The 23,947-nt window shown below is 48.5% G+C and overlaps 2 protein-coding genes across 15 annotated transcripts in view; one reads left to right on the top strand and one right to left on the bottom strand.

The window, feature by feature from the left end:
• Positions 1 to 2,271, top strand: part of ZFYVE1 (zinc finger FYVE-type containing 1) — a 47,935-nt gene extending 45,664 nt beyond the window's left edge. For all 4 annotated transcript variants that reach the window (XM_027111676.1, XM_027111675.1, XM_027111677.1 and 1 more), the window contains exons 11-12: positions 415 to 528; positions 2,029 to 2,271. In XM_027111676.1, the coding sequence (XP_026967477.1) occupies positions 415 to 528; positions 2,029 to 2,261 (347 nt within the window). In that variant the 3' untranslated portion in view covers positions 2,262 to 2,271. The remainder of the gene's footprint in view (positions 1 to 414; positions 529 to 2,028) is intronic.
• DCAF4 (DDB1 and CUL4 associated factor 4) overlaps positions 1 to 23,947 on the bottom strand; it is a 40,835-nt gene that overhangs the window by 3,528 nt on the left and 13,360 nt on the right. The window contains exons 4-15 of one of the 11 annotated variants that reach the window (XM_027111688.1): positions 23,614 to 23,771; positions 22,856 to 22,938; positions 21,577 to 21,679; positions 19,583 to 19,726; positions 18,644 to 18,693; positions 13,881 to 13,960; positions 12,699 to 12,797; positions 12,479 to 12,576; positions 11,219 to 11,392; positions 10,749 to 10,863; positions 6,456 to 6,582; positions 5,718 to 5,806 (exon numbers count right to left, since the gene is read on the bottom strand). In XM_027111688.1, the coding sequence (XP_026967489.1) occupies positions 6,497 to 6,582; positions 10,749 to 10,863; positions 11,219 to 11,392; positions 12,479 to 12,576; positions 12,699 to 12,797; positions 13,881 to 13,960; positions 18,644 to 18,693; positions 19,583 to 19,726; positions 21,577 to 21,679; positions 22,856 to 22,938; positions 23,614 to 23,771 (1,190 nt within the window). In that variant the 3' untranslated portion in view covers positions 5,718 to 5,806; positions 6,456 to 6,496. Of the gene's footprint in view, positions 1 to 5,304; positions 6,583 to 7,835; positions 8,880 to 9,281; positions 9,969 to 10,748; positions 10,864 to 11,218; positions 11,393 to 12,478; positions 12,577 to 12,698; positions 12,798 to 13,880; positions 13,961 to 18,629; positions 18,694 to 19,582; positions 19,727 to 21,576; positions 21,680 to 22,855; positions 22,939 to 23,613; positions 23,772 to 23,947 lie in introns of those variants that run through there. The other 10 variants (XR_003433724.1, XM_027111687.1, XM_027111680.1 and 7 more) reach the window with 10 other exon arrangements.

The following is a 23,947-nucleotide window of genomic DNA, read 5'->3' as shown; positions in this document are numbered from 1 at the left end:
AGTAGTTGCTCCCCGGTCTTGCCCAGTTATCCTCTAAGCTCTTTGTTAACAGGGTCCTGGGGTGCTATTCCTTCCGGGGCGGGGGGGGGGGGGGGGCGTGTTAAACCTGTCCTGTGTTTACCACAGGCTTTAGACTGAGTCTTATCTCTGGAGGAGGTTCTAGGTCATGCTCCTTGAACCCTTCTGGCTCACTGTAAAGGAAGGTTATAAAATAGCCCCAGAGGGTTAAGGTAAAGGACTAACAGATCTCACCGGCTGCAGTGTTGGTGCCCATAGCCCAGACCCTTGCCATCCTTGCAGGACAGCACAGTGGTACCCTGGGAGAAGCATCCAGAATGCTCTGCTGTTGCCCCTGAGTTTTCCATTTGGGAAATGACTAAGAGATAACAGCTTTTCCTTCATCATTGTCTGCAGATGTTACTGAGGCACAGGCAGACGATGAAGGCGGGACGCTGATTGCTCGGAAGGTGGGCGAGGCCGTGCAGAACACTTTGGGAGCTGTGGTGACAGCCATTGACATACCACTAGGTGGGCCTGGCAGTGCCTCTCTTGGGTGCAGTGTATGTGGGATGAGGGCTTTCATAGTGCCTTGGGCTGTTGTTTTGTCAAAGTCTTACTGACCTAGATTGAGTTGGGCAGCAAGGAAGTGACTGAAAATTTACATTTGCTTCTGCTGAATACCTTGGTGGTTTCATGTTTATTCCTGGAGGCCATCCTCTTATATCATTTATTGCTGCATAACAAACTACCTGAAAATGTAAAGGCTTAAAACAACCCGCATTTTATCATGTCTCACAGGAAGGGCAATTATTTTGCTCCAAGTGGCATTGACTGGAATTACTGCTGGATTTTCCAGTTTGGTAGCTGGACTGGTCTCGAGGGGCCAAGCCAACCTCACTTACATGCTGGGTAGCCTGGCAGGGATGCCTCGAAGGCTGGGCTCAGGAGAACTCCCCCCACCATTCCCCATATTCTCCAGGCCTCTCCACATGGTTTCTCCAGTGGTGGTGGGCTTCTTACATGGTGGCTCAGGACTCTGAGACAGGCCTGGGCCTAGAAACTGGCTCTTCTGCTACAGTCTGCTGTAGTCACAGAGCCTGCCTAGATTCGAGGGAGGGGGCAGGTTATCAAAGAATTTGTGGCTGTCTTTAATCCGCCACACCAGCCAAACTGTTATTCCTTTAAGATTTAAGACAGCCACTCACCTCTGAATGTGAGGGGTGCTTATAACCAGGATGGGAAGAGGGAGAGGAAGGGAAGCCCCGCCAGCGTGTGGAGGGCTTAGGCAGGGCTGGCCGGGCCTAGGGTATTTAAGCCCATTGTAGGGGAGAGACCAGGGTTCCCGGGTGGGTGTGATGGAAACTGCTTGGATTAGATTTAATCACTGTGGCTCACAGAATGAGCTGATGATGAGTTTTTGACTTCAGGGTGTGGGCATAGATGGATTTGTCGAGGCTTGATGCTCAGGTTGCATCTGCTCTCAGGGGTAACCGGGAGAGGCAGGGGCTGCCCTTGGCACAAAGTCTGCCAACTGTGCTCACAGGTGCTCACCTGCTGAGCCCTCACGGGCCATTGGGTCCCAGTGCATCAGACACATTATTTCTTGTAATCCTGTAACCACTTTTGAAGGTGTGTTGTTAAAGATGAGTAAACTAAGGCCCTGAGAATTTAAGGAACTTCTTAATCCCGCAGCTACCAACTGACTTAGGCTCAGTGGAACTGGGGTGAAGGTATGTCCTGACTCCAAAGCCTAAACTTCTTTATTGTTACTCCATTGGTTCTTAATTCAGCCCCACTTTAGGCTCACTTGGAGAGCTCAGTAGATACACAAATGTCAGTGCCTAGGTCCCAGCCCCAGAGATCCTGACCTGGGTGGTAGGCGGTGAAGGAGACCTGGGTGGAAGGGGGTGATCTGTGTGCAGTTAGACTGAGAGCCAGTGAAGTGTCTGCGGATGGCTTCTTGCCTCGTGGAACTCGGGGTGATGGGTCCCACGTGTGCCGCCTGCCATGGTTCCTTCCGTGCTGCAGGTCTGGTGAAGGATGCGGCCAGGCCGGCGTACTGGGTACCAGACCATGAGATCCTGCACTGCCATAACTGCCGGAAGGAGTTCAGCGTCAAGCTTTCCAAGCACCACTGCCGGGCCTGCGGACAGGGCTTCTGTGACGAGTGTTCCCACGACCGACGGGCTGTCCCCTCTCGAGGCTGGGACCATCCTGTCCGAGTCTGCTTTAACTGCAATAAAAAGCCTGGTGACCTTTAACCCCAGCTCCCTCTCCGAGTCCTTCACAATTCCTTAGGTTCTCAGGGTTAGAAATGAAATCTCGCTGAGGTAGGCCCTCCTCCTGGTCACCTGTTGTGGTATGTGTCCTCTCTGCTCATCCTGAGGCCACTTTCCCACGGTGGGGGGTAGGACAGATGGCGAGCCAGGGTGAGCCTGGTGGCGGGCCTGAAGGCACGAACCCCTCAGGGCAGGGGACCGAGCAGCTTATAGCGAAGGGGAACGAACCTGAATCCATCGCATTTTATTTCAGTTAAAAGTTATACATATAACACACACACACACACACACACACACACACACACACACACACACCCTGTACACACACACACACACACCCTGTATATACACACACACACACCCTGTACACACACACACACACACACACACACACACACACACACACACACACACACACACACACACACACACACACACACACACACACACACCCTGTATATACATATGAAAGGAACATGGAGTGTATTCAGGCTGCTGCTGGCTGTGAAGACCTGCACAGTCTGTCCCCAGCACAGAATCAGGTGGCAGTGGCAGCAGGTCTTCCCCACAAAACCGAGCCATGTCCAAGGCCACTGCATTGCTAGTCACCTTTTGCTGCTTCTTTCCGAGCCTTCGAAGCCTTCATGCCCCTCAGCTGCTGGGGCAAGTGAGCTTCCCAGGTACTTCTCGCTTGGGATAGCCTGTGGAGGATCTCCCTGGGCCCTCCAGAGTTGGATCCCAATTCCTTGCCTAGGCCTGTCGTGGTCAGAGACCACCCAGCTTAGCATGCAGGTCATGGATGGGTGGCAGGTGGGGGGTACGGGCCTCAGACCTCAGAAGTCCAAGTGCAGGTGACGCGATGGCCCTCATACAGGGGGAACACGGAAGGAGATGGGCCTTCCCCAGTGTTTCCTGCTTGTTGATGCTTCCGTCTATGCGAGCACTTGGCTTTCCCTGCCCAGAAATAGAGCACCTGCTTCCCTCCCCTACCAACCCCCTTGAGCCCACCATCTACTGAGTGTTGCACTAGGGTTTTTGCTTGTTTTGAAGCATCTTAATTCTTTATTCCCAGACACACAACCCCTCTAGCTATTGGAGGGGTGATCATGAGAAATATTCCAGGGAAACAGAGCACAGAATAGACTGTTTGTTAGTGGGTTTTTTTTTTTAAGTATATATAAATATTTCAACAGACCACTAAGAAAAAATTCTCTCTCCGGTCCTGGCAAGAGAAATCAGATGAACTTTGTTTCTCAAGAGCTGGGACATCCATTTCTATTGTGACTGGAAAGAGACTGTTGTGCTGAAATGCTGTCATCATGGTGGATTTTATCGTCAGTGGCCAAAAATGAAGAATTAAAAGTGACACAGTTCTTGACTGAACTGGTGGGTGGGCCGAGCTTCAGGGAGGTGCGTGGCGTGAGTGTTACTGTAACGTGAGCCCTGGAATGTGTTGGTCCCTCTCAGACCTGCTTCCTTACTGCCTCCTATGGCCTATGACCGAGGCCCTGCTCTAGTACTGTGTATTATTAAATTCGCCGTTATAAAGGAATCTTCCTGCGGAATATGGACTGTGCTGCTTCTTTCCTTTAACTTCATCCGTGTATCTTGCTACCTCTTTCTAGTTAAGAAAGTAGCTGGTGGCTTTTAGAGCAGAAGCCAAGTGAGAGGTATATTTTACCTGTAAATACCTCAGTTTATTCCCCGGCAAATCCTCTGTCATCACAGAAGAGAGTAGGTGTTACTAGTGACCTATGGAAACCCTGGGAAAAGACTTTTCTCGCTTTGTACCTGTCGCTCTTTGTTCCTCTGCCCTGCCTTGCTTTGTCTGTTCAGCTCCTGTTGAACAACTGCTATCCACTGTCTCCTGTTCTGTCATTTAGGGGCGCCCCTGAGCATGGGAGGATGCTGGACCACATAGGGAGGATGCATAAAAGTCTTCCGAACTCTCTTCCTTACACTAGTCAGACCGGTAGAGGAAAAGAAGGTAACCCGGTGTCAAAATAACCAAAGGTTCTCTTTTCTTGCCCTACATACCCAGGGTTCATCTTTTTCTTTTCTTTTTTTAAAAAATTAATAATTTTTTTTGCGGTACGAGGGCTTCTCACTGTTGTGGCCTCTCCCGTTGCGGAGCACAGGCTTTGGACGTGCAGGCTCAGCGGCCATGGCTCACGGGCCCAGCCGCTCTGAGGCATATGGGATCCTCCCGGACCAGGGCACGAACCCGCGTCCCCTGCATCGGCAGGCGGACTCAACCACTGCGCCACCAGGGAAGCCCCCAAATTAATTAATTTATTTTTGGCTGCATTGGGTCTTTGTTGCTGCACCCGGGCTTTCTCTACTTGCGGCGAGCGGGAGCTACTCTTTGTTGCGGTGCACTGGCTCTAGGCACGTGGGCTTCAGTAGTTGTGGCACACGGGCTCAGTGGCTGTGGCTCATGGGCTCTAGAGTACAGGCTCAGTAGTTGTGTCACATGGGCTTAGTTGCTCTCAGCATGTGGGATCTTCCCAGGCCAAGGCTTGAACCCGTGTGCCCTGCACTGGCAAGTGGATTCTTAACTACTGCGCCACCAGGGAAGTCCCAGAAAATTATCTTAAGGAGATCTTAAACTTCCAGAGGAAAAGTAAAAATTCCATTCCCTCCAACACATGGGGCCTAATAGATTTCTTGAGCAGGAGACCCCGTTGGCTCTGCTACTTATTAGCAGGAGACCTTGGACAAATTGCTTTATTCTCAGCTTTTTCTTTGGTATATAGGAGTGACCTTCACGTGCTTCGTAGGGTTCTAAGAATTAAAAGGGAATAATGCTGGCAAAAATGGTTCATTCAACATACTAAGTGTCTAGATGTGGCAAGTGCTGGGGAAACTAAGCTTCCTCGAGGTTTCTGTGAAGCTGAGACTCAACAGATGAAAGGAGTGGAGGACAGCTTGAGCAGAGGCCCAGATGACGGAGGGACTTGTAACATGTGTCCTGAGAGCACCAGGTGGGAGGTGGAGAAGGGGCAACAGGGTGAGGCACATGTGATCAAATCTCAAGATGCCGCACATTTTATTCCGAGGTACAAGAAGGCGTTGAGTGCAGGGATCTTTGGGAAGGTCATTCCCGTGGCAGTGGCCATGTGGTGGGTGGCCTGGAGAGGCAGACTTAAAGGAGTGGGCCCAGGGAATTCCCTGGAGGTCCAGTGGTTAGGACTCTGTGCTTTCACTGCCAATGGCCCAGGTTCAATCCCTGGTCGGGGAACGAAGATCCCACAAGCAGCGTGGCGTGGCCAAAGAAAATAAATAAAAATGAAAGGAAAGGCTTTTACTAACATACATGAATGGAGAAATGGAAGAAGAAACTGAGTTTAGCCTGCAGTTGTTTTCAGAGGTGGTAACATGGAAGATTTAGACCAGGGCAGATCGAGGGCTGACAGGTAAGTGGGGCTTACTTGGTCTCTGGGTGCCCTTGTTGGGGGACACCAAGTGTTGATCTGTGGACATTTCTGGCAACCAGTTTGTGCCACTGTTCTCATCTGTTTAGAAGGCTACAGCAAGCAAACAGCAAAGGGTTTATTGGAGCTCAGTGCTGCTGCCACCACCCCCTGCTCATTCGCTACCTTTCACTGTCACCTGGGGAATGGGGCAAAATGCCCTAACAGACCTGCAAGTGAAAAATGCTTCCAGACTGTGCAACATACTAATCTTTGGGACACTAAGAAGCAAACATACCAAAATGCTTAATCAGCTTCTCTGCCGAGTTTAACCACTTCTCATATACTCTAGACCAGGGGTCCCCAACCCCTGGGCCGCAGACCCGTATTGGCTGGTGGCCTGTTAGGATCTGGGCCGCACAGCGGGAGGTGAGCTGCGGGCAAGCGAAGCTTCATCTGCCGTTGTTCCCCCGCCCCGCCCCCCACCCTGGTCCGTGGAAAAACTGTCTTCTGCAAAACCGGTCCCTGGTGCCAAAAAGGTTGGGGACTGTTGCTCTAGACCAAATGTTAGGTGCAGTGACTGCTCACTAAAGATAAAGAACAGATTTTGAAGATGTCCCCCACCTCCTTTTCTTAAAAGCCTAAGGGAAACATAAAACTAATTCTTTGACAACTGTATTTGCCTAGCAAGAAATTTGGGCTATGGCACAGCTGATGAGTTAGGGAGGTATATAGGGATAGAGCCCCACATGTCAGAACTCACCAGGTATTCTGAGTAGTCAGTCGTCTCCACTGTCTGTGAGATCAAAGTTGGACTGAATAGCCACAGCTCCATTGAAATAGTACAGAATAGTGGCAAAGGCTCTTCACCAGAGGTGCAATACCAGTGACTGTAAAGAGCAGATCATGTAATGAACAAACTAGTATGTTGTGAGAACTTTTAACTTTGGGGGCAAAAGTATGAGTGATATTAGGGTCATGGCTCAGCACTTATGCTTTTTTGTGCTCTTGGGGAGGGGCACGTCACCAAAATTAATCCAAAAGACCCTGCTGTGACTGCGGTCACCAGGACCCTTCAATCATACAGCTATTTCCTGGGACCTATGTGCAGGTCGGTATGCCAAGGCTGTAAAGATACAGGGGTGATGTCTCAAAGATTAAACAAACACCTAAGAAATTTGGTAACTGGCAAGCTTCTTAGTCTTTGGTGAGTGCCAGAAAAGTTCATTTACTTAGCAATTAAATATGAAACGTTAGCACTGCATGTTTACACTCGCACCAAGCCACTTTGTGATTTCTCCTTAGCACTAGCTGTGTGTGATACACAAGTACTGTCAGCAAATAGAGGAGTGTGGAAAGTAGAGAACGTGATCTCTTCTGGTTCCAAGTCCCAGCTCTCCACTTAACAGGTCTGCGTGGAGGCAAGTCATTCAATTTCTCTGTGCCCAGAAAATGATGCTAATAATTTTTATGTTATTACTACTGTCCTACCTCCTTCATACGTTGTTTTAAGGATCAAGTCAGCTAAGGTGGAGGAAAGTTATTTATAAAACCTAAGGCACTAAAAGTATTTGTTGTCACATATTGCTCATCTACCAGATGACCAATCTGATACTCTCATGTTTTTTGGATTGCTCTCTCTGTACCTAGTAGGGTTCTGGCAGGACACAGATGCATAACACTCAAGGGGGTAACTGAAGAGAGTTCAACTGGTGAAGCACCCTGGGCTAGCAACAGTGAGATGCAATTATTAGCCGTAGGTCTGAAGGGACAAATGGAGAGAAGTTACTGGAATCCAGAGAGCTGTGTTCCAGCAGAAGCTGTAGACTTGGGTAGAGGAACACAACCACAGCCCACCACACCCCAGCAGAAGGGGAGTCAGGGAACTAACAATCCCTCAGTCTTCTGCCTTCTGCTTTCCTGCTGCTACATCCCATAGGCTGAACCCACCCTGGGCCAGGGAGCCTGCTGAGGTAGTCCATAGCTTCTTGGGGCACAGGAACAAGTGGAAGCTTTCCAGCAGAGCCATTAAAACTGGTCTCAGTTTCTTCCTCACACTGGGTTTGAGCAGATGTTGGTTTGATGCTACAGCAGCCAAGCATCACGATCTTCTAAACCATTAACAGAAGCAACATGCCATGTCTGGTTCTTTCTACGTTCTAGTTTATTGTTTGGTAGAAAGGCTCTTTGTATTAACGCGTTGTATAAACATCTCACAAACTGCTTCTCCTAGATTACAAAAGTCAAAGCCAATTTTCTTTGAGATGGGGTCCTTGAATCTGACATTCAGGTCACCATGATAGAAACAGGAGCTGCTGTACCTAACATTCTGGAAGGTACTTCAACATATGCATGCTAAGGCCTGTCTAGCATCTAAAAGGATCCATCTTTCCTTACAATGCCTATACATGGTAATGAATGAGAATCCCAGAGATCTGACACTGGTTATCGAGTGAGTTTGAGAAGGCTAGTTTAATGATTCCCAACTCAGCCGTAAAACCTCTAGAGACTCAGATAAATGACTCCCCCTTCTCTCCAGCTGGCTTTCTCAAGTATAGATGCATGTCTTTCTGGGACCCAGGCACTGACTGTCAACAGTCTCACCCAGTTTCATCATTAGGCTTCTTGAAAGGGCTTTTGGTGAAAGCAGCAGCTTTAGTTATTGTCAATCTTCAGCCCTTAGAAAAGTATTTTTTGTTAAAAAAAAAAAAAAAAAAAGGTGGAGGAACTATTCTAAGGAATTCAACAAGGAAATAGGTACCTTTTATGAAAAGGACTTTTAAGCTTCTTGAACCCATATCTTAACTGAAATAACTGAAGTGTCTCCACGTAACATATAGCACCTTTTCCCCGGCAGCTGGACGGATGGGATATGCATACACAAGAGCATCCATCTGAAATGCCCTCACTGAAAATGGCAATTGTGGCAAAAATATGGCTACCTATGCTCCCCTGAGTCACATCCACGGCTCTCCAGGCTGCAACCTGCAGAATTAGCTGTAGGAGAAGCAGTAAAGGTCCTGTCGGATGGCCATGAGCAGCCCTGGCGCTCCCCGGAAGCCCCCGAGCCGAGAAGAGAAGGCCACACTGGGAATGTCGGCCTTGGAAGTGGGGTGTGGGGAGGGTATGGTTCTGAGCAGCTGGGCATCATGGAGGCTCCAGATTCTCGTGTAGCAGTCCTGGCCCACTAAGAAAGAGGGAAGACACGCAGCAAGTTAGTGAGAGAATGCAGAGAGCCTGTGTACCTGTGGCCCTGGCTTCTATGATTCCTAAGGGCTAAAGGTGATTTCACATGAGCCAAACAAACTCACAAATGGAAATTATTTCTACTGATAAGATGTCCCTTTTGAAAATTAAAGTTACAGGACTTCCCTGGTGGTGCAATGGTTAAGAATCCACCTGCCAATGCAGGGGACACGGGTTCAAGCCCTGGTCTGGGAAGATCCCACATGCCGTGGAGCAGCTAAGCCCATGCGCCACAACTACTCAGCCTGCTACAACTATTGAAGCCTGCGCGCCTAGAGCCCGTGCTCCACAAGAGAAGCCACCGCAATGATAAGCCCACGCACCGCAATGAAGAGTAGCCCCCACCCGCCGCAACTAGAGAAAGCCTGTGCACAGCAACGAAGACCCAACGCAGCCATAAATGAATGAATGAATGAATAAGAAAAAGAAAATTAAAGTTACAGGTTGCCCTGGTGCTCTAGAACCACTGATTGCAGGTGTTCAAAGTGACAAGATGCACTGGCTGGCTGTGACACCCTGGGGTGTTCACGGGGCATCTTGGCTATCAGGTGACCCATTCTGCTTTTCTTGGTGACAAGGGCTATTCAAGAGGGAGCCCAGGCCACCTGTTCTAGATGACATGCAGCTGATTTCCTTTTTATGAGAGTAACCAGGAAGATCTCATAACTTCATTACATCCTGGGGACAAATCAGGTGACAACTCTCCCCAGAGCATTTTCTGGTTTAATGATTCAGTTCATAAGACTTCATAGTCTTTCAGGGTTCATAGTTGAGAGGAATCTGATACCTGACACCACTGGTTACAGCAACTCAGATAGGAAATATGTGCTACTGGAGATCTTCAGGGGGAGAAGGGCAGACCTTAGGCATCATGGATTTTAGTGTGCTTTTGACCATCTGAGTTGACTCTGACCTTAGCTGTGGTTCATTCAGGTTGTACAATTCAAGGATTACTGCAGCCAGCCCACTCCCCACATCTGCCTCTCAACAAGGCTCATATCTTTTCTACTGTCCAGAACACAGAAACTCTCTGGAGATGAAAATTTGTGGAAAACAGACTTAAGGAAGCTAATTACTGGTGGTGGTGACAGTAGTAAATAAGTCTAAGGAAGTTCTAGCCAAGTGATACTTCTTAGCCACAGAAAGTTTCATCGCAAATAAATACTTTCCGTAGGAATTAGAAAATTTGACATCTGTGAAGACTGGAAACATATTCCTTAATGCCAAGGGCCTACTATTTCGTTTGTCAAACTGCCAAATAATCATATAATCTGTGATCAACTTGTTAACTCCTTTCAAGGGGGTTTGCTGCTAGAAAGCTCTGCTTCTATTCTACAAATCATGGGTTCACAGCAGTGGTGTTAAAGGAACCAGGTTCCTTTACAATGACCTCCATCTCTTTTCTTAGCATCCTCTGGTGGAAACGGGAGCACAAAGAACAGGGAGCCCAAGCTTTTCGACAGGACAGCTGCACGATGGGATTGAGGGTCACACTGAATGCTGACCTGGTGAATAGGCTTAAACTCCACACCCAGGGCTCCTAAACCACTGTTTTATTGCTCCTCCCTCATCTGTAACTGAAGTGACATTTGCCCAGTCACGTGGGGACACAGGGCTATCCACCTGGTGAGTGTTAAAACTGTTGCTTACTAATGTCCAACTCTACATCCCATCTTAACTCCCTGACCCCAACTGTCCAAAATCCCCTTTATTCAGTTTCGTTTTAGAGTAATTTCTCCCTTATCTGCTTAAGTTGCTGGCGCTCCTAAGGGACAGTGTTTGATGGGATGATCTCCTCCTCCCCAGGTACCTGCCACCACGATTCCTTCTTCCTCATGCACGTGCAGGGGCAGGTGGGCATACTCGTTCACGTGCCCTTCGTACTGCCTAATACACTTAGTGGTCCTCAGGTCCCACAGCTTGATCTGTGGGAAGAAGCACAAGGGGTGGTTAGGGAGGGTCCAACAGGTACACTGGTGAAGCCCAGGCACGAAGCCAGAGAGGGCGAGGTGGTCTCCAAGACCTCTTCAAGTTAGAAAATACGTCTCAAACCCCCGAGCCACAGAGTCCATCAAAAGCACCATGACCAGTTTCACGTCTGTTCAGACCAGATTGGGCTCCCAGCGGGCAGCAAAGCAGCTGCCCCGCACAACTCCCAACTCACCTGGTCTCCAGATGCCTTTCCCCGGCCGCCATCTGACGTCAGGGTCTCTCCTGCAGAGCCCCTCCCCCCACCCAGAGCCGGCTCCAGCGGCTGGAGAAAGTCAGTGGTATCCGTACCGTTCCAGCCATGTCGGATGCCATCAGGCATTGCTCCTCTTGCAGGATTTGCACAGAGGTAACTGCTGAGTCATGTAACAGGCGGGTGGCTTTCCAGCCCTTGCCCTGATTTCGACAACGGAGATCAATGGCAAAGATTTCGCCGGAACGACAGCCATTAAACAGCAAAGGAGCCTGCGGAAAGGGGGCCTGCTCAGTACCTCCCTCCCAAGGCTGGGAGGGGTGTGCCCTCCAGAATACACCCCTGCCTCCCCTCCCCTATCCCAGCCCCTAGGTCAGAGGTATGCGTGGAGCAGGTTGGTTAGGGTTTGAGCCTCAGTGGAGATGGAAGGGCTCCTTATCAAAGGGTCAAGAACTGGACACCATGAGTCCCTCCAGTGTCCTCCCCGCTGGCTGCCAACTGGCCCCTAAGGCCTCACCCTGAACCCCTCCCTGTGAAGTGAGGGTGTGCCCCCACTCCTCCCAGGTCGTTAGTGAGAAGCTGGGTGATGAGAGTGGAGTAAGAGAGATCAGAAATCCAGGTAAGACATGGGGTCCTAGACTGAGTGGGAAGATGGCTGAAGAAACCTGAATAATGAATTCTGTGCTTACTGCCCAAAGCAGGTTGGCACATCTTCCACCTTTTTAAAGAAAGGTGGCATTTTTTTTTTTTGCGGTACGCCGGCCTCTCACTGCTGTGGCCTCTCCCGTTGCGGAGCACAGGCTCCGGACGCGCAGGCCCAGCAGCCATGGCTCACGGGCGCAGCCGCTCCGCGGCATGTGGGATCCTCCCAGACCGGGACACAAACCCGCGTCCCCCGCATCAGCAGGCAGACTCTCAACCACTGCGCCACCACGGAAGCCTGAAAGGTGGCATTTTCTACAGGTCAAGTCTTTGAAACGTAGTAATGACTAGAATTTTGATTTTTAAATTTATAAAATGTGTAACTTGACAGCTGCAGATAAAAGTGTTATGAATTGGGACATACTTAATTTATACATTAAAAAGTTTTACTGTCCTGCTGGCTAATCCAAGTACTCAAGAATTGCTAACAATTCATAAGTTGTTTAAAGGCAGCTGAGCCACGCCCTTCCGGATCAGCCAAATTTCATTCAGTGCTGACTTATTCACCAAGTAACCCGTTAATCACTTCTGGTGCCCTCCTTCTCCCTGTAAAAGAGGGAGGAGGACTAGACTCCACACAGGGGAATCCCATTCCAATCCAGCAAAATGTTCACTCTTGGGAAACTTTCTATCAGGCCCTTCCCAATCCAACCAACCATAACAGCAAACTGCTGGGCCAAGACGTCACTGCTGGTCCCAAATGACTGCCGGTGTCCCGTCACCACGCTGGTCACCAGGACTCGCCGAGACAAGCCTGACAGAGACGGAGATGGGCGGACAGTGTCACTCGAGGTGTGGGGAGAGGGACTGTGGACAGGGGTTTAGGGTCTGTGAAATCCTTTACCCTGGGCACCTGGGGAGGCAGCCGTAGCTCACCTGTACTAAAGCAGTTATTTGCCTGGATGTTCAGGGACCACGCACAGGACCAGGCCCCGGGGATCCGGAAACTGCAGAGCATGCCAGGCCGGTCTCCTGCTGAGGGGACAGTAGTAGTGTTAGAAAGACTAACAGCTATCAGGGAGGCAGTATGGTGTCAGATAGGAGGGTTTCAATTCCAGCTATGTGGTCTCAAACTTTTTTCAAAAATAATTTCTTTAAATTGATAAAACATACATTAAGGGTACAAGTCATAGTATACACTCTAACGTATACTATGTGAAGTATAGCTATGTAACCACTACCCAGGTTAAGAAATAGAACATTCTAGTACCCTGGTACCCTTCCTGTCCCCTCCCAATTACTACCCTCCTCACTCCTCCCTAAAGGGAACCACTATCCTGACTTCTCACACCATCTTTTGGTTTTGTAAGGGAAATTCCGAACTTCTTTTTACCTCAGTCTCCTCATCTGTAAAATGGTGATAATATATACTCCCACCTCATGAGCTTGCTGTATGATGAAATGCCAGGCACCAGGGTAAGTGCGCGTTAAATCATTTAATCCTCCATGTTACCTGAGGGGGCAGGTATTACTTTAGAGAGCTTAAGCGATCTGTTCAAACTGGTAAGGGGCACAGCTGGGATTCATGTCAGGTCTGCCTGAAGCCTGCACTCTTAGAGGCCTGATCCTTGTCTAATTGATCCTAATTCTCTGAAAGACTGAAAACTTAATATCCAGAACGCTGCCAGGCAGTTGGACTGCCTTCAGCCAGACAGAATGTAAGTATCCCTGACAGAACCTGCCATACAGTAGGAGCTTAACAGATGCTCTCTGGGCGATCTATATAGGCAGCCCCAATACATATTTTCATCTCTTGTACTGGTTACACACACTTTTAACTGTTCCGGCTGCTGAAATGACCCAAAAGGAGGGGATAGGTGAAGATGCACATACTTCTAGTACAAATCCTGGGTCAGGTTTAAGAAATCCTCCCAGGTGCTCTGCAGACTGTCCCCACCCTGCGAGCTCCGACTTGGGCTCACCAGCCCATGGTTCCCACCCCTCCTGTCCAAGCCATCACCATGGAGCTTATGCTGCTGTTGGCTGCAGCTCCTGGGAGGAAAAGGACAAAGATGTCCCTTAGCACCTCCTTGTCCAAAGGAAAAGGACCCCTTGTACCTGGATGACTACTGACAAACAATGACGCTGGGAGCAGGGTGGCACAGCCTGGAGTCTCTGCAATTCCCATGAGGCACAGCCTGGAAAAGCCGTTAAGGACAGCCAAGTACAAGTCTCCTCTGGGAGGAGAAGGGGCATCAGTACCCTTCGAAAAAGGTATACTAATACCCATCATCCACATTTAACATGTTTACATTTTCCATATTTAGTTTCAGATTTTTTAAAAGGAATAAAATGTCACAGACACAGTTAAAGGCCCCCTTTTAACTTTCCTCCACCCAGAGAGAATCGCTATTCTAAAACTGGTCTGAGTTCTAGGCCTTAATATTTCCACTACACATTTGTCCATCAACAATATAAAGAACACATTTATGTGTTTGATTTTAAAACGCATGTAAATGGCATCACACAGAATCTCCTACAACAGCGCCACCTGCATTGTCTCCTAGATGCAACTGTATTCATATTTGTAACTCCAGTTCATCTGCTTTCACCGCAGAGCATTCCTTTGTATGAACAGACCACAATTTATTTATCCAGTCTCCTGCTGATGAGCACTGAGATGGTTTTCGCTTTTTTTCCCCCTCTGCTGCTGAAATGAGCCTCTCTTCCTATCCTCCTGTCTCCCACTCCCATGTATGGGAGGCTTCTCTAAGACAGTTTCTTACATCTGTGGTTAAGAATTTCATTTTTCACCACAGTGTGCTATATACACACAAACATTTGAAACAAAAGTTTCATAAAATATTTACACTTACTAAATATGAAACTGATATTTTCTAACCTATTTCATTAAAAAAAAAAGCTGCTCAATAAGTTGATTTCCTGGGCCACAGTTTATAGGATAGGTCATGACTCACAGTTTGAAAACACTGCTATACCTAGAGTGGAACTGGGGGGTTGTAAAGTACACGCATCTCCAACTTGAAGCGGCTGTATCATTTACTTATACCAGCATGTCCCCCCATTCTCCACCTAGGCCAAAACTTGGCACTATCAGACCTTAAAAATCGTGTTTATCTGAATGGGCATAAAATATCTCCTTTTAACTTGCATTTCTCTGAACTACATCTGATTATAGTTATTTGCGTTTCCCTTTCTGTGAACTGCCTCTTTATATCCTTTGCCTGCTTTTCTATCGGACTGTCTTCTGATTGATTTGTTTCCTTTCCCTTTCCCTTCAGAGCTTCAAGAGGAGCCTGTGTTTATCCCCACTTCCTTGCCTTTCTTTTACTCTTCAACCCACTAAAATCCAGGTCAGACCCTCACCTTTCCAGTGAAATGTTCTCCCCAAGATCTCCAGTGAGCTCCTAATACTAAATGTGATGAAGGATTTCCAGTCCTACCCCGGGCCATGCAGCACAATTTCTACCTATACACTCCTTCTTGGCCTCCACAACCACTCTCCTGGCGTTCCATCCTTGGACCTTCTCCTATCACCAAGATTCCCTGGTCTAGGTCCTAAGCCTCTTAAACTCGTGTCTCTCCTCCATTCCTGCTCATCAGTTCATACCCTCTCCACCACCATCTTTAGTCTTGCAACAGCCTTCCATCTGAGGTCTCACCCTCACCAGCCTACCACCTTCACTGCTATATGAGAAATGAATCCATGACTACAGTCCACCAGGGGCATCCCACAGCCCCAAGGATTTGGTTTTGCAAGGCACTACCTAGCCAGAGACGTCACCGATACCAAACCACTTATTGCTGCCAAATGTGCCAAGCTTTCTTCTCACTCTTCTAATGGGAGCTCCATGCCCTCCTTCCCATGTGGGAACCACCACCAGGAAGGCCACCCCAATCCCTGCACCCTACAATTCCCCATTGACATCACTGCAAAGACTGACCACCTGCTGAGGTGCCCAGCTCCAGCACCTTGCACAGGGATTCTAGATGCCCAATAGATGCTGGTGGAATCAACACACACCTCACTGAAAATGTACATCTTTGCCAAGCAATCAGGCAACGATCTCGACCATCTGAATGTGTGTTGTGTGGGTATCGTGTTGCCTTGGGTGGTAAGCCCCATGTTAAATATCTCTAGTATAGAGGCTGCTGACACTATAAATGAGAACACTGTATCTGGGCAGCTCAATTCCTTCTGAGATAAATCTCTTTTCCTTCTACGTTTGTAGGGCAAGGATGTGGGCGAAAGTCCTTACCCATGTGCACTTACCCATGTTACTATGGCTGAAACCCAGGTTACACTCAATCTTTGTATCACACTTACAGGGCCAGTATCATAGAGCTTATCCTTTAAAAGGCCACAGGTCAATGAAGAACCTGCTAAGGGTAGAAAAAGTTCCGTCTAACCTCCCACCACTCTTTGGGGAAAAGCGCAGAGTGCAGGTCTGAACCATGTGTCATTTTTGTAAAGGAAGAAAGTTTAAGACCTTCAGCAGAAGCATCAGGTGCACAAAAGCCTGAAGATTACCTGAAATGACCACCAGAGGGCAAGCCGCTGATCAAACCACAATAGACCACACTCGTTCCTTTCACTGTGCTTTCCTTTGCTGCCCTTCACAGATAGTGGTGGTGTTGTTTTTTTTCTTCAAATTGAAGATTTGTGGCAACCTGGTGTTGAACAAGTCCACTGGTGCTATTTTCCCAGTGGCATTTGCTCATTTTGTGTCACATTTTGGTAATTCTCACAATATTTCAAACTTTTTCATTACTATTTTGTTAATGGTGATCTGTGATCAGTGATCTTTGATGTTACTATTGCAAAAAGATTATGACTTGTTGAAGGCTCAGATGATTAGTAGTTTTTAGCAACAAAATATTTTTAAGTTAAGGTATGTACATTGTTTTTCAAACATGATGCTACTGCACACTTAACAGACTACAATATAGTGTAAACATAACTCTTACATCTGTATCTGTATCTGTCTATCTCTGAGGTATGCCTATATATGGATTTTTTTTTCCTTTTTTTTTTTTTTGCGGTACGCGGGCCTCTCACTGTTGTGGCCTCTCCCGTTGCGGAGCACGGCTCCGGATGCTCAGGCTCAGCGGCCATGGCTCACGGGCGCAGCCGCTCCGCGGCATGTGGGATCTTCCCGGACTGGGACACGAACCCGTGTCCCCTGCATCGGCAGGCGGACTCTCAACCACTGTGCCACCAGGGAAGCCCCTATATATGGATTTTTATCCTCACAAAGAGAAGCATGGATAAATGCCATATTGTCTGAAGATCAGAAATGAGAGCGAGGTTCTTGTTTTCTCTCTTTTAAGGCTTGATCTCTTCTGCCCTCTGGTAAGATCAAGACAGTAACAGGTGGTCCCGTCACCCCACAAACCCCACCAAATGAAAGCCACAGAAAACTTTCAATTTACAGAACACACAGTTTTGTGTTTGTCTTACATAAAAGTTATAATCAGATCTCTAATGTGCTTTAGGCTTTAAAACCCTTTGAGGGACTTCCCTGGTGGTCCAGTGGTTAAGACTCCGTGCTCTCAATGCAGGGGACCTGGGTTCGATCCCTGGTCAGGGAACTAGATCCTGCATGCGGCAACTAAGAGCCCACATGCCACAACTTAAAAAAAAAAGAAAGAAAGAAAAAAAGGATCCCACGTGCCGCAACTAAGACCCAGGGCAGCCAAATAAATAAAATAACAAACAAACAACCCTCTCGCAAAACAAAAAAAAAAAACCCAAACCAACAGATTCCAATTCAGGCATCATCTGTTGAGGACCCATGACATGGCCAAGCACTGTGCTAAGTGTATTCACAGATGTTAACCAGTTAACCTTATGACAACTCTGAAGCTGGCATTAGGTATGACAAGTGGTCACATAGTTTCATTTATGTGAGCGAACTCATTTATTATGGAAATGAACCACAACAAGACTCATTAACATGTGGCTTTGGCTTTGGGTCAAACAGTATCATTCCATGAAGGACACAATGGACAGCTGTCCTCTGCATCATCAAGAGACCCCAGGGGGCTTCCCTGGTGGCACAGTGGTTGAGAGTCCGCCTGCCGATGCAGGGGACACGGGTTCATGCCCCAGTCCGGGAAGATCCCACATGCCGCGGAGCGGCTGGGCCCGTGAGCCATGGCTGCTGAGCCTGCGCATCCGGAGCCTGTGCTCCGCAATGGGAGAGCCACAACAGTGAGAGGCCTGCATACTGCAATAGATAAATAAATAAAGGGATGCTGCCAGATCATATCCTAATAAAAATAAAGTTAAAAAAAAAAAAACAGACCCCAGGGATCCCAGCTACCCTGACACTGTACTGTGTGCTCCTACAAAGCCCAGATGGCTCTCTGGGTAGGGAAGGAAGAGACTAGAATGAAGAGTGCTCTAAAGAAGCCCATCTCTGGGCAGGGAACCTAGGCCCAGAGCCCACAGCCCCAGTCCGATGTCAAAGGAACACCCTTCTCTGGTGTGTGCCCTCAGCCTCCCTGCCTTGGGAGGCTCCTCCTCCTCTGCCTCAGGAGGATTTGGGGTTCCTTTTCAAGGCTTTACTGTCCCTTTCTGCTTTGTTCCTCTGCTAAAGCACCAACTCTCAAGTTCCAGAACAGTGTCTGGCACCTGGTAACACTGACGTCATTCCAGGACCTCAGCTACTTCTCTGTGCTCCATGGGAATCCTTGTTTTCTAGTGGGTGCATTGCTCTTTCCTACAAGGTGAGACATTCGTGCAGAATGGCCTAGACCTCTGGACACTAAAACACCATCTCACAAACCCCACAGATGCCCTGGTCTACATCAGGGCATGGCCGGCCCACCAAACCTCTTCACCTGCCAAAAGATACAGAATGTGGGAATCCAGGTGATTCAGCGAGGCCCAGCTCACAGCGTTCACCTGGTGAGGAAACACACAGCCAGATGGAAAGATTGGTTTGATGCCAACTTATGGAGAGAAACAGACAAATACTTTCTTATAGAACAGTAATGTGACTGACTGCTTTCTTCAGGTCTCACTCCTTGAATAGGGACTGGAACGAGCATTCTGAGAACAAGGAAGCTCCCTGCCCCACCGTGCAGAACCTTGAGGGGAAAGGGAAGAAGTAACCCCCAGGCCTCAGTCCTTCATCATCAGCATAGCATGGGCATCACAATGAGCCATCTGGTGTACCCTCTGGTATAGGCCAGGGATGAATTCTCTGCAACGGATCTCACTTCACCCAGAAACCATTTTCAACCTGTGTCCATCTTGTGGCTCATGTCTCAACAGAACAGAAAATCACAGCTTCTTACAGATGCAGCCATCACCCACTGCAATGTTAAAAGTTGCCCCCTAGATAGCAGGCTCCTTACATTTACATAAATTTCAGTGCTGGCTATGACTGACTGGAAGATTGACATAATGTTCTGATACATTGGGAGGACCCTCCACCCAGCCCTCTGTGGCCCACCTCCCAGGAACTCTGTGCTTTAGCATCAGCTCCTTTGGATCAACTTAACCCCCCTGGAGGGAAGTCCCTGCAACAGTTTAATTAAAGCAACACTGCTTCAAGTCCTCCCCCATGTAAATTCATTTCTCTTCCAAGACGAGAAACTAATGAGGCCCTTTTCTTCCCCTATGAGTTCTCAGGATCTAAAACTCCATTTTTTCCCTTGAGAAAATGAGGTAACCGAGCCCTGCCTTCTTCACAAAGCTCTCTCCTCTACTCTGAATTTGGCCAGTTACTGCAGTGCCCTGGATCCAATGGCAGAGCAGGCTGCCATGGCTAAAGGGAAGCGCAGCGTACCTTCCGGTTGGTGAAGTAGAGGTTTTCATGCATGTGCACCCTGAGCGTGGGGGTCTTCAGGCCACGCAGGTTGATGATGCCATACTTGGAGCCCCCGACTTTGACATCGTTCACGGTGAAGAGCCGGTCACTGTTGGTATCCGCCTGGAGAAGGGAGGCGGACTGTGGGTGGCTTCCCAGGCTGAGCCACGCGGTCTGCCGAAAGACCGTCTACCTAGCTCCCACGCTCTTGTGTGTTTTCACCAGGTGAGGGTTCTCGCCCATGAGCAAGTGCGGAATGACCTGACTTGCCCCTACTTGGTGTAGCCATCACTGGGCAAAGCTGACAGGCACCTGGTCTCACAGTTCAGGAGCAAAAAAGGCAGTGAGGGGGCACGGCCAGTCTGCACAGTGACCCCTCTCAGAACTGGGTTTGGGAGAGTCCTAACGTCCACCCAGAGGAGTTTAGATGAGCCACATGGTGACAGAGCATGTGGCCATCATGAAAGCCACACAGAAATGTGGAAAATGCTAATTATAACTGCCAAGGGATAAAAGAAGAAAGCAAAATTGTATTCCTATTACATAAGCACTGTGATTATCACCTAGTAAAAAGAAAGGTATCGCATGGGGGAAAAAAATTACAATAGGAAAGATGGCACTGGGATGTGGGTTATTTTTAAGATTTTCTGTTTTCATTTAAAAAATGTGGTTAATAATTATTTCAAAGCAAAACCTTTATATGTTTATGTGTTTTTTAAAATATATTTATAAATATAACATACACAAATACACATGGGTTTGGGTGCTGGTGAAAACACACTCACTTTGCAAGTTTACTTGGCAAGAACAGTTATATTCCTGAAGAATCATTACCAGTGACTAGAGTCAGATCTGAAAACTCTGATCCCTGGGTGACAAACTGCCCTTCCCACCCCTCTGGGTCACACCAGCCATCCAGTCATCATAACTCTGGATCATGGGGAGGGTCTTCCAAACACCAGCACACAAAGTATGAAGAACAGGTGCTCAGGCCACGCTAAGCAGCAGGTGCAGTGATCTCCACTGTCCCCACCCGGTTTACTGAAGAACCCCAGGGAAGGGGCTCCTGAGGGGAACCCACCACAAGAAAGTATTCTACTGGATTCAGGTCAAACTGCTCCCCAAACACAGGAGAAAACATGAGTCCTGGCCCCTGACACTCCTTATGTGAAGGGCTCTGTTGTAGAGGTCCTGGGGCAGGACCTCAAGGGTAAATTCCGTAGCCTCAGCCTCCAGTCCTGTCAGTAGACCACCAGGCTGAGGCTCTCTATTTTGTGTCCTTCTCTCACTCTCCTTGGCTGTCCCTCAGCCTCCAGGAAGGCCTCCAGGAGTTGCCAGTCCAGCTGAGAGGTCTGGCTACTTCTGTTTGCAGTGGACCCTCTGGTCCTCTGCCAACATTTCTCTGCCCCCTGGCTTCCAGTCCGGGTCTAAACCAGAAGCAGAGAGATCATTTTCTGCTCCCTGCAAATGATGCAGTGGAGGTGTGCTGGATGTGCAGGCCCAGAGACATGGCCTGCAGGCCCCTGTTAACTGAGGTCAGGGACAGAAAGCAAGAAACTAATATGCTGTTGCTACTGAAGGACACTGGTGCTTCAGGTTTGGCCACCAAATCCTGTCCAGTATGGAAAGGATCAGAAGCCCCTGGTCCTCCATGTAACTTTTCAACTGTGTACACAACATACCCATGGGAAAGTTACTTTGTGATGGTTCTCTGTCAGCGTGTGTGGACCCTGGCTCTAATGTCAAATGACAGAGCTGTAGTGGGGGTGACAATGGTCACAGCACAGCCTGTCTTGCCAGCTTGGCATCTGCCAATGGGTAGCTGGTAGGTGCTTGTTAAAACCATAAAACCTGCTTTCATGGCTAGTGGCTTCTACACAGCCAGGCTTGATGAAAACGAATGCAAAGCCACGAATTGTCCAGGGGATGGCAACTATGTGTCTGGAACCTACAGATGGCTCCCTCCCACTCACCAGTATCAGGTTAAATCGGTCACTTGCCAAAGCGGAGGGATCCGAGCTCTGAATTTGGACCTTTTTCCTCTGCATGCAGCTCACTCGCAGCTCATGGGCTAAACTGCAGAGGAGAAAGAGGGGAGCAGGGGAGGTATGGACATCATACCTAGATATCCATGAAGATGCAGGGGTTCTGCTCTGTCCCACACCCTGAAGACCACCTTCTCTCGTCAGCTCTCTCTCCATATTAAATCTCAGCAATGGAGCTGAGCAAGGCCCCAAAGAATGTCAATTTTAGAACTCTTAGGGAAACTAAAGCAAAGAAATGGGTGGCTCATTCACAGTGTCAAAGAAAGTCAGAACTAGAAGGACTTGTATTGGATCATCTAGTGCAACTCGTTCTCTTGAGATGAAGAGAATGTGCCTGAGAAATGAAACCACCTGCTGAAGGGCACACAGTTCATGAAGAGCCAGGCATGCAGCTGCCCATCCGGTTACCCCTTTTCCTCTCCACCAAAGACCGAGCATGTTTTAGGGTGAAGAACAGATCTTCCTAACTAGACCTTTAACTCTTTTCCCTCTCAGAAGGAGAGAAACACAGGACAAGCACAGCCCTACCTGCCCTGGCTGACACTGCCTGCAGGGCTGGCCTTCCCTGAGGGGGCCTCCCTGGGTAGACCACCCACACCCATGTTGTTTCTTCACTGGCCCAGGTAGAGTGGGAGGCAGCAGAATGCAGGGGTTAGGAGCTCAGGCTGGGGAGTCAGACAGATCCCCCCGCTTTCTAGCTTTACCCTGAGCAGATCATTCCACTCTGAGTCTCAGTCTCTTCTTCTGGAACCTGGGGAAAGTGTCAACCTATCTCACAGGGCTTTAGTTAGAACTGTAACAGACATCACCAGTATTTAAAGTTTAGTACACATCCATTTAACGTTCCCTTTTTGGTGACAACTCATTAGAAGGAGAAAAAGAGGCAGAAGGCTGACAGGATGAAGTTAAAGGACCTTCTACTTAACTAGAAATGATTTACAAGTAACAAAGAGGAGTCATCTTGAGAAATTTCTGCCCAATTTCTCTGCCTAGATCCCCTCTCCTCACTCCCTGGCTCTAAAGGAAGGATGATTCTCTCAGGGCTGATTTCAGCAGCAGAAGCAGGCTGTCGAGCTGAAGCTCCTCAACTGTGAACACTCCTCACGGAGCAGCTACGTGCTCTATCCTGACAATTCTTGGATCATGGAAATAAGAAATAGGAAAAGAACATTCATGAAGAAAACATAACAAAGAGGCGTTATCTTACCGGCAGTAACTGGTGACGTTGAGAAAACCCAGCTTGCTTTTTTGTAGTAAGGAAGATGCATTAAATCCCAGCCTGGCTGTTTTCTAAAAGAGAGAAAGATTCAGTGAAGTTTTATGTTATTGTATAATGAATTATGTTTTTAGGATTCTAGTCTCCTCTCCTTGGAAAGAGGAAAAGCCTATCAGGAAGCATGTGTGAGATGGGAAGTCTGCTCAGCACCTCTCCAAGTCCCCCATCAATTTATACCTGAGGAGATGAGGCCATTGAGCTAGTGAGTGCAGGAATGGCACTGGACACTCAGGTCTGTAACACCCTTTCCATTCGACCTACGGTTACTGTGGGGCCCAGATTTTCCATTCCATTGTCCCCATGATCACGGAAATGTCCTGGCATCTCATCTCCAGAAGGGGTACCAGAAACCCTCGTATCCAAACCACACACTCTGGTTTTCTATTTAAAATACACAGTTACAGAGGCTGTATTGGGCTGCTACCCAATAGTCTCCTGGGGAAGGACAGAATGTAAGAATTCCTGATGAAACCCAGCAAATAAGAAAAGGGGGGTGGTGGTGGGAGGAGATTTCTTGCCTGTTCTTATTCTCTTCATCAGGTTCCTGTCAGGGAAAATTCGACGCCACCCTCCTAAAGTGCGCTACGCTGAGGGTTACAGGGGCGTTTAATTGGCACCTCCTTGTGGCAGTGGGTGGATGCTGGCAGGAGTGGAGGGGACAGGGCAGCTCCTGGGGCTGTGGAGCCTACCTTTCCCTGCTTGTCCTCTTCCTCTAGCAGCTGCAGCCTTTTGCTCTCCATTTCCTTCTGCCGGATGCTCTCCTTCGTGAGGGGGTTGCAGTTGTTATGTCCAGGGAGCAAGCGGAAGTAGCGTTTCTTTTCAGGGTCAAAGTAATAACCTGGTAGATCTTTAGTCAAAAGAAATAAAATCCAACTTAAAACACCGTGAACCGAGCCACCCAGCGAGAAGCCCAGGGGCCTGCCTACCACCCCTCACAGCTGCTGGTCTTTCCTGAGGGGCAGGAGGTGGGCTAGCACTGCCAGTCACCATCCCGGGCCCAGTTCAGTCCTGTGGGGAGCTGTT

This window comes from Aethalodelphis obliquidens, unplaced genomic scaffold (genome assembly GCF_003676395.1).
Source record: "Aethalodelphis obliquidens isolate GAN/ISIS:26980383/991018 unplaced genomic scaffold, ASM367639v1 scaffold10, whole genome shotgun sequence".
NCBI lineage: Eukaryota > Metazoa > Chordata > Mammalia > Artiodactyla > Delphinidae > Aethalodelphis > Aethalodelphis obliquidens.
The sequence above is the reverse complement of the archived record's forward strand: the minus strand, read 5'-3'. Positions and strand labels throughout refer to the sequence as shown.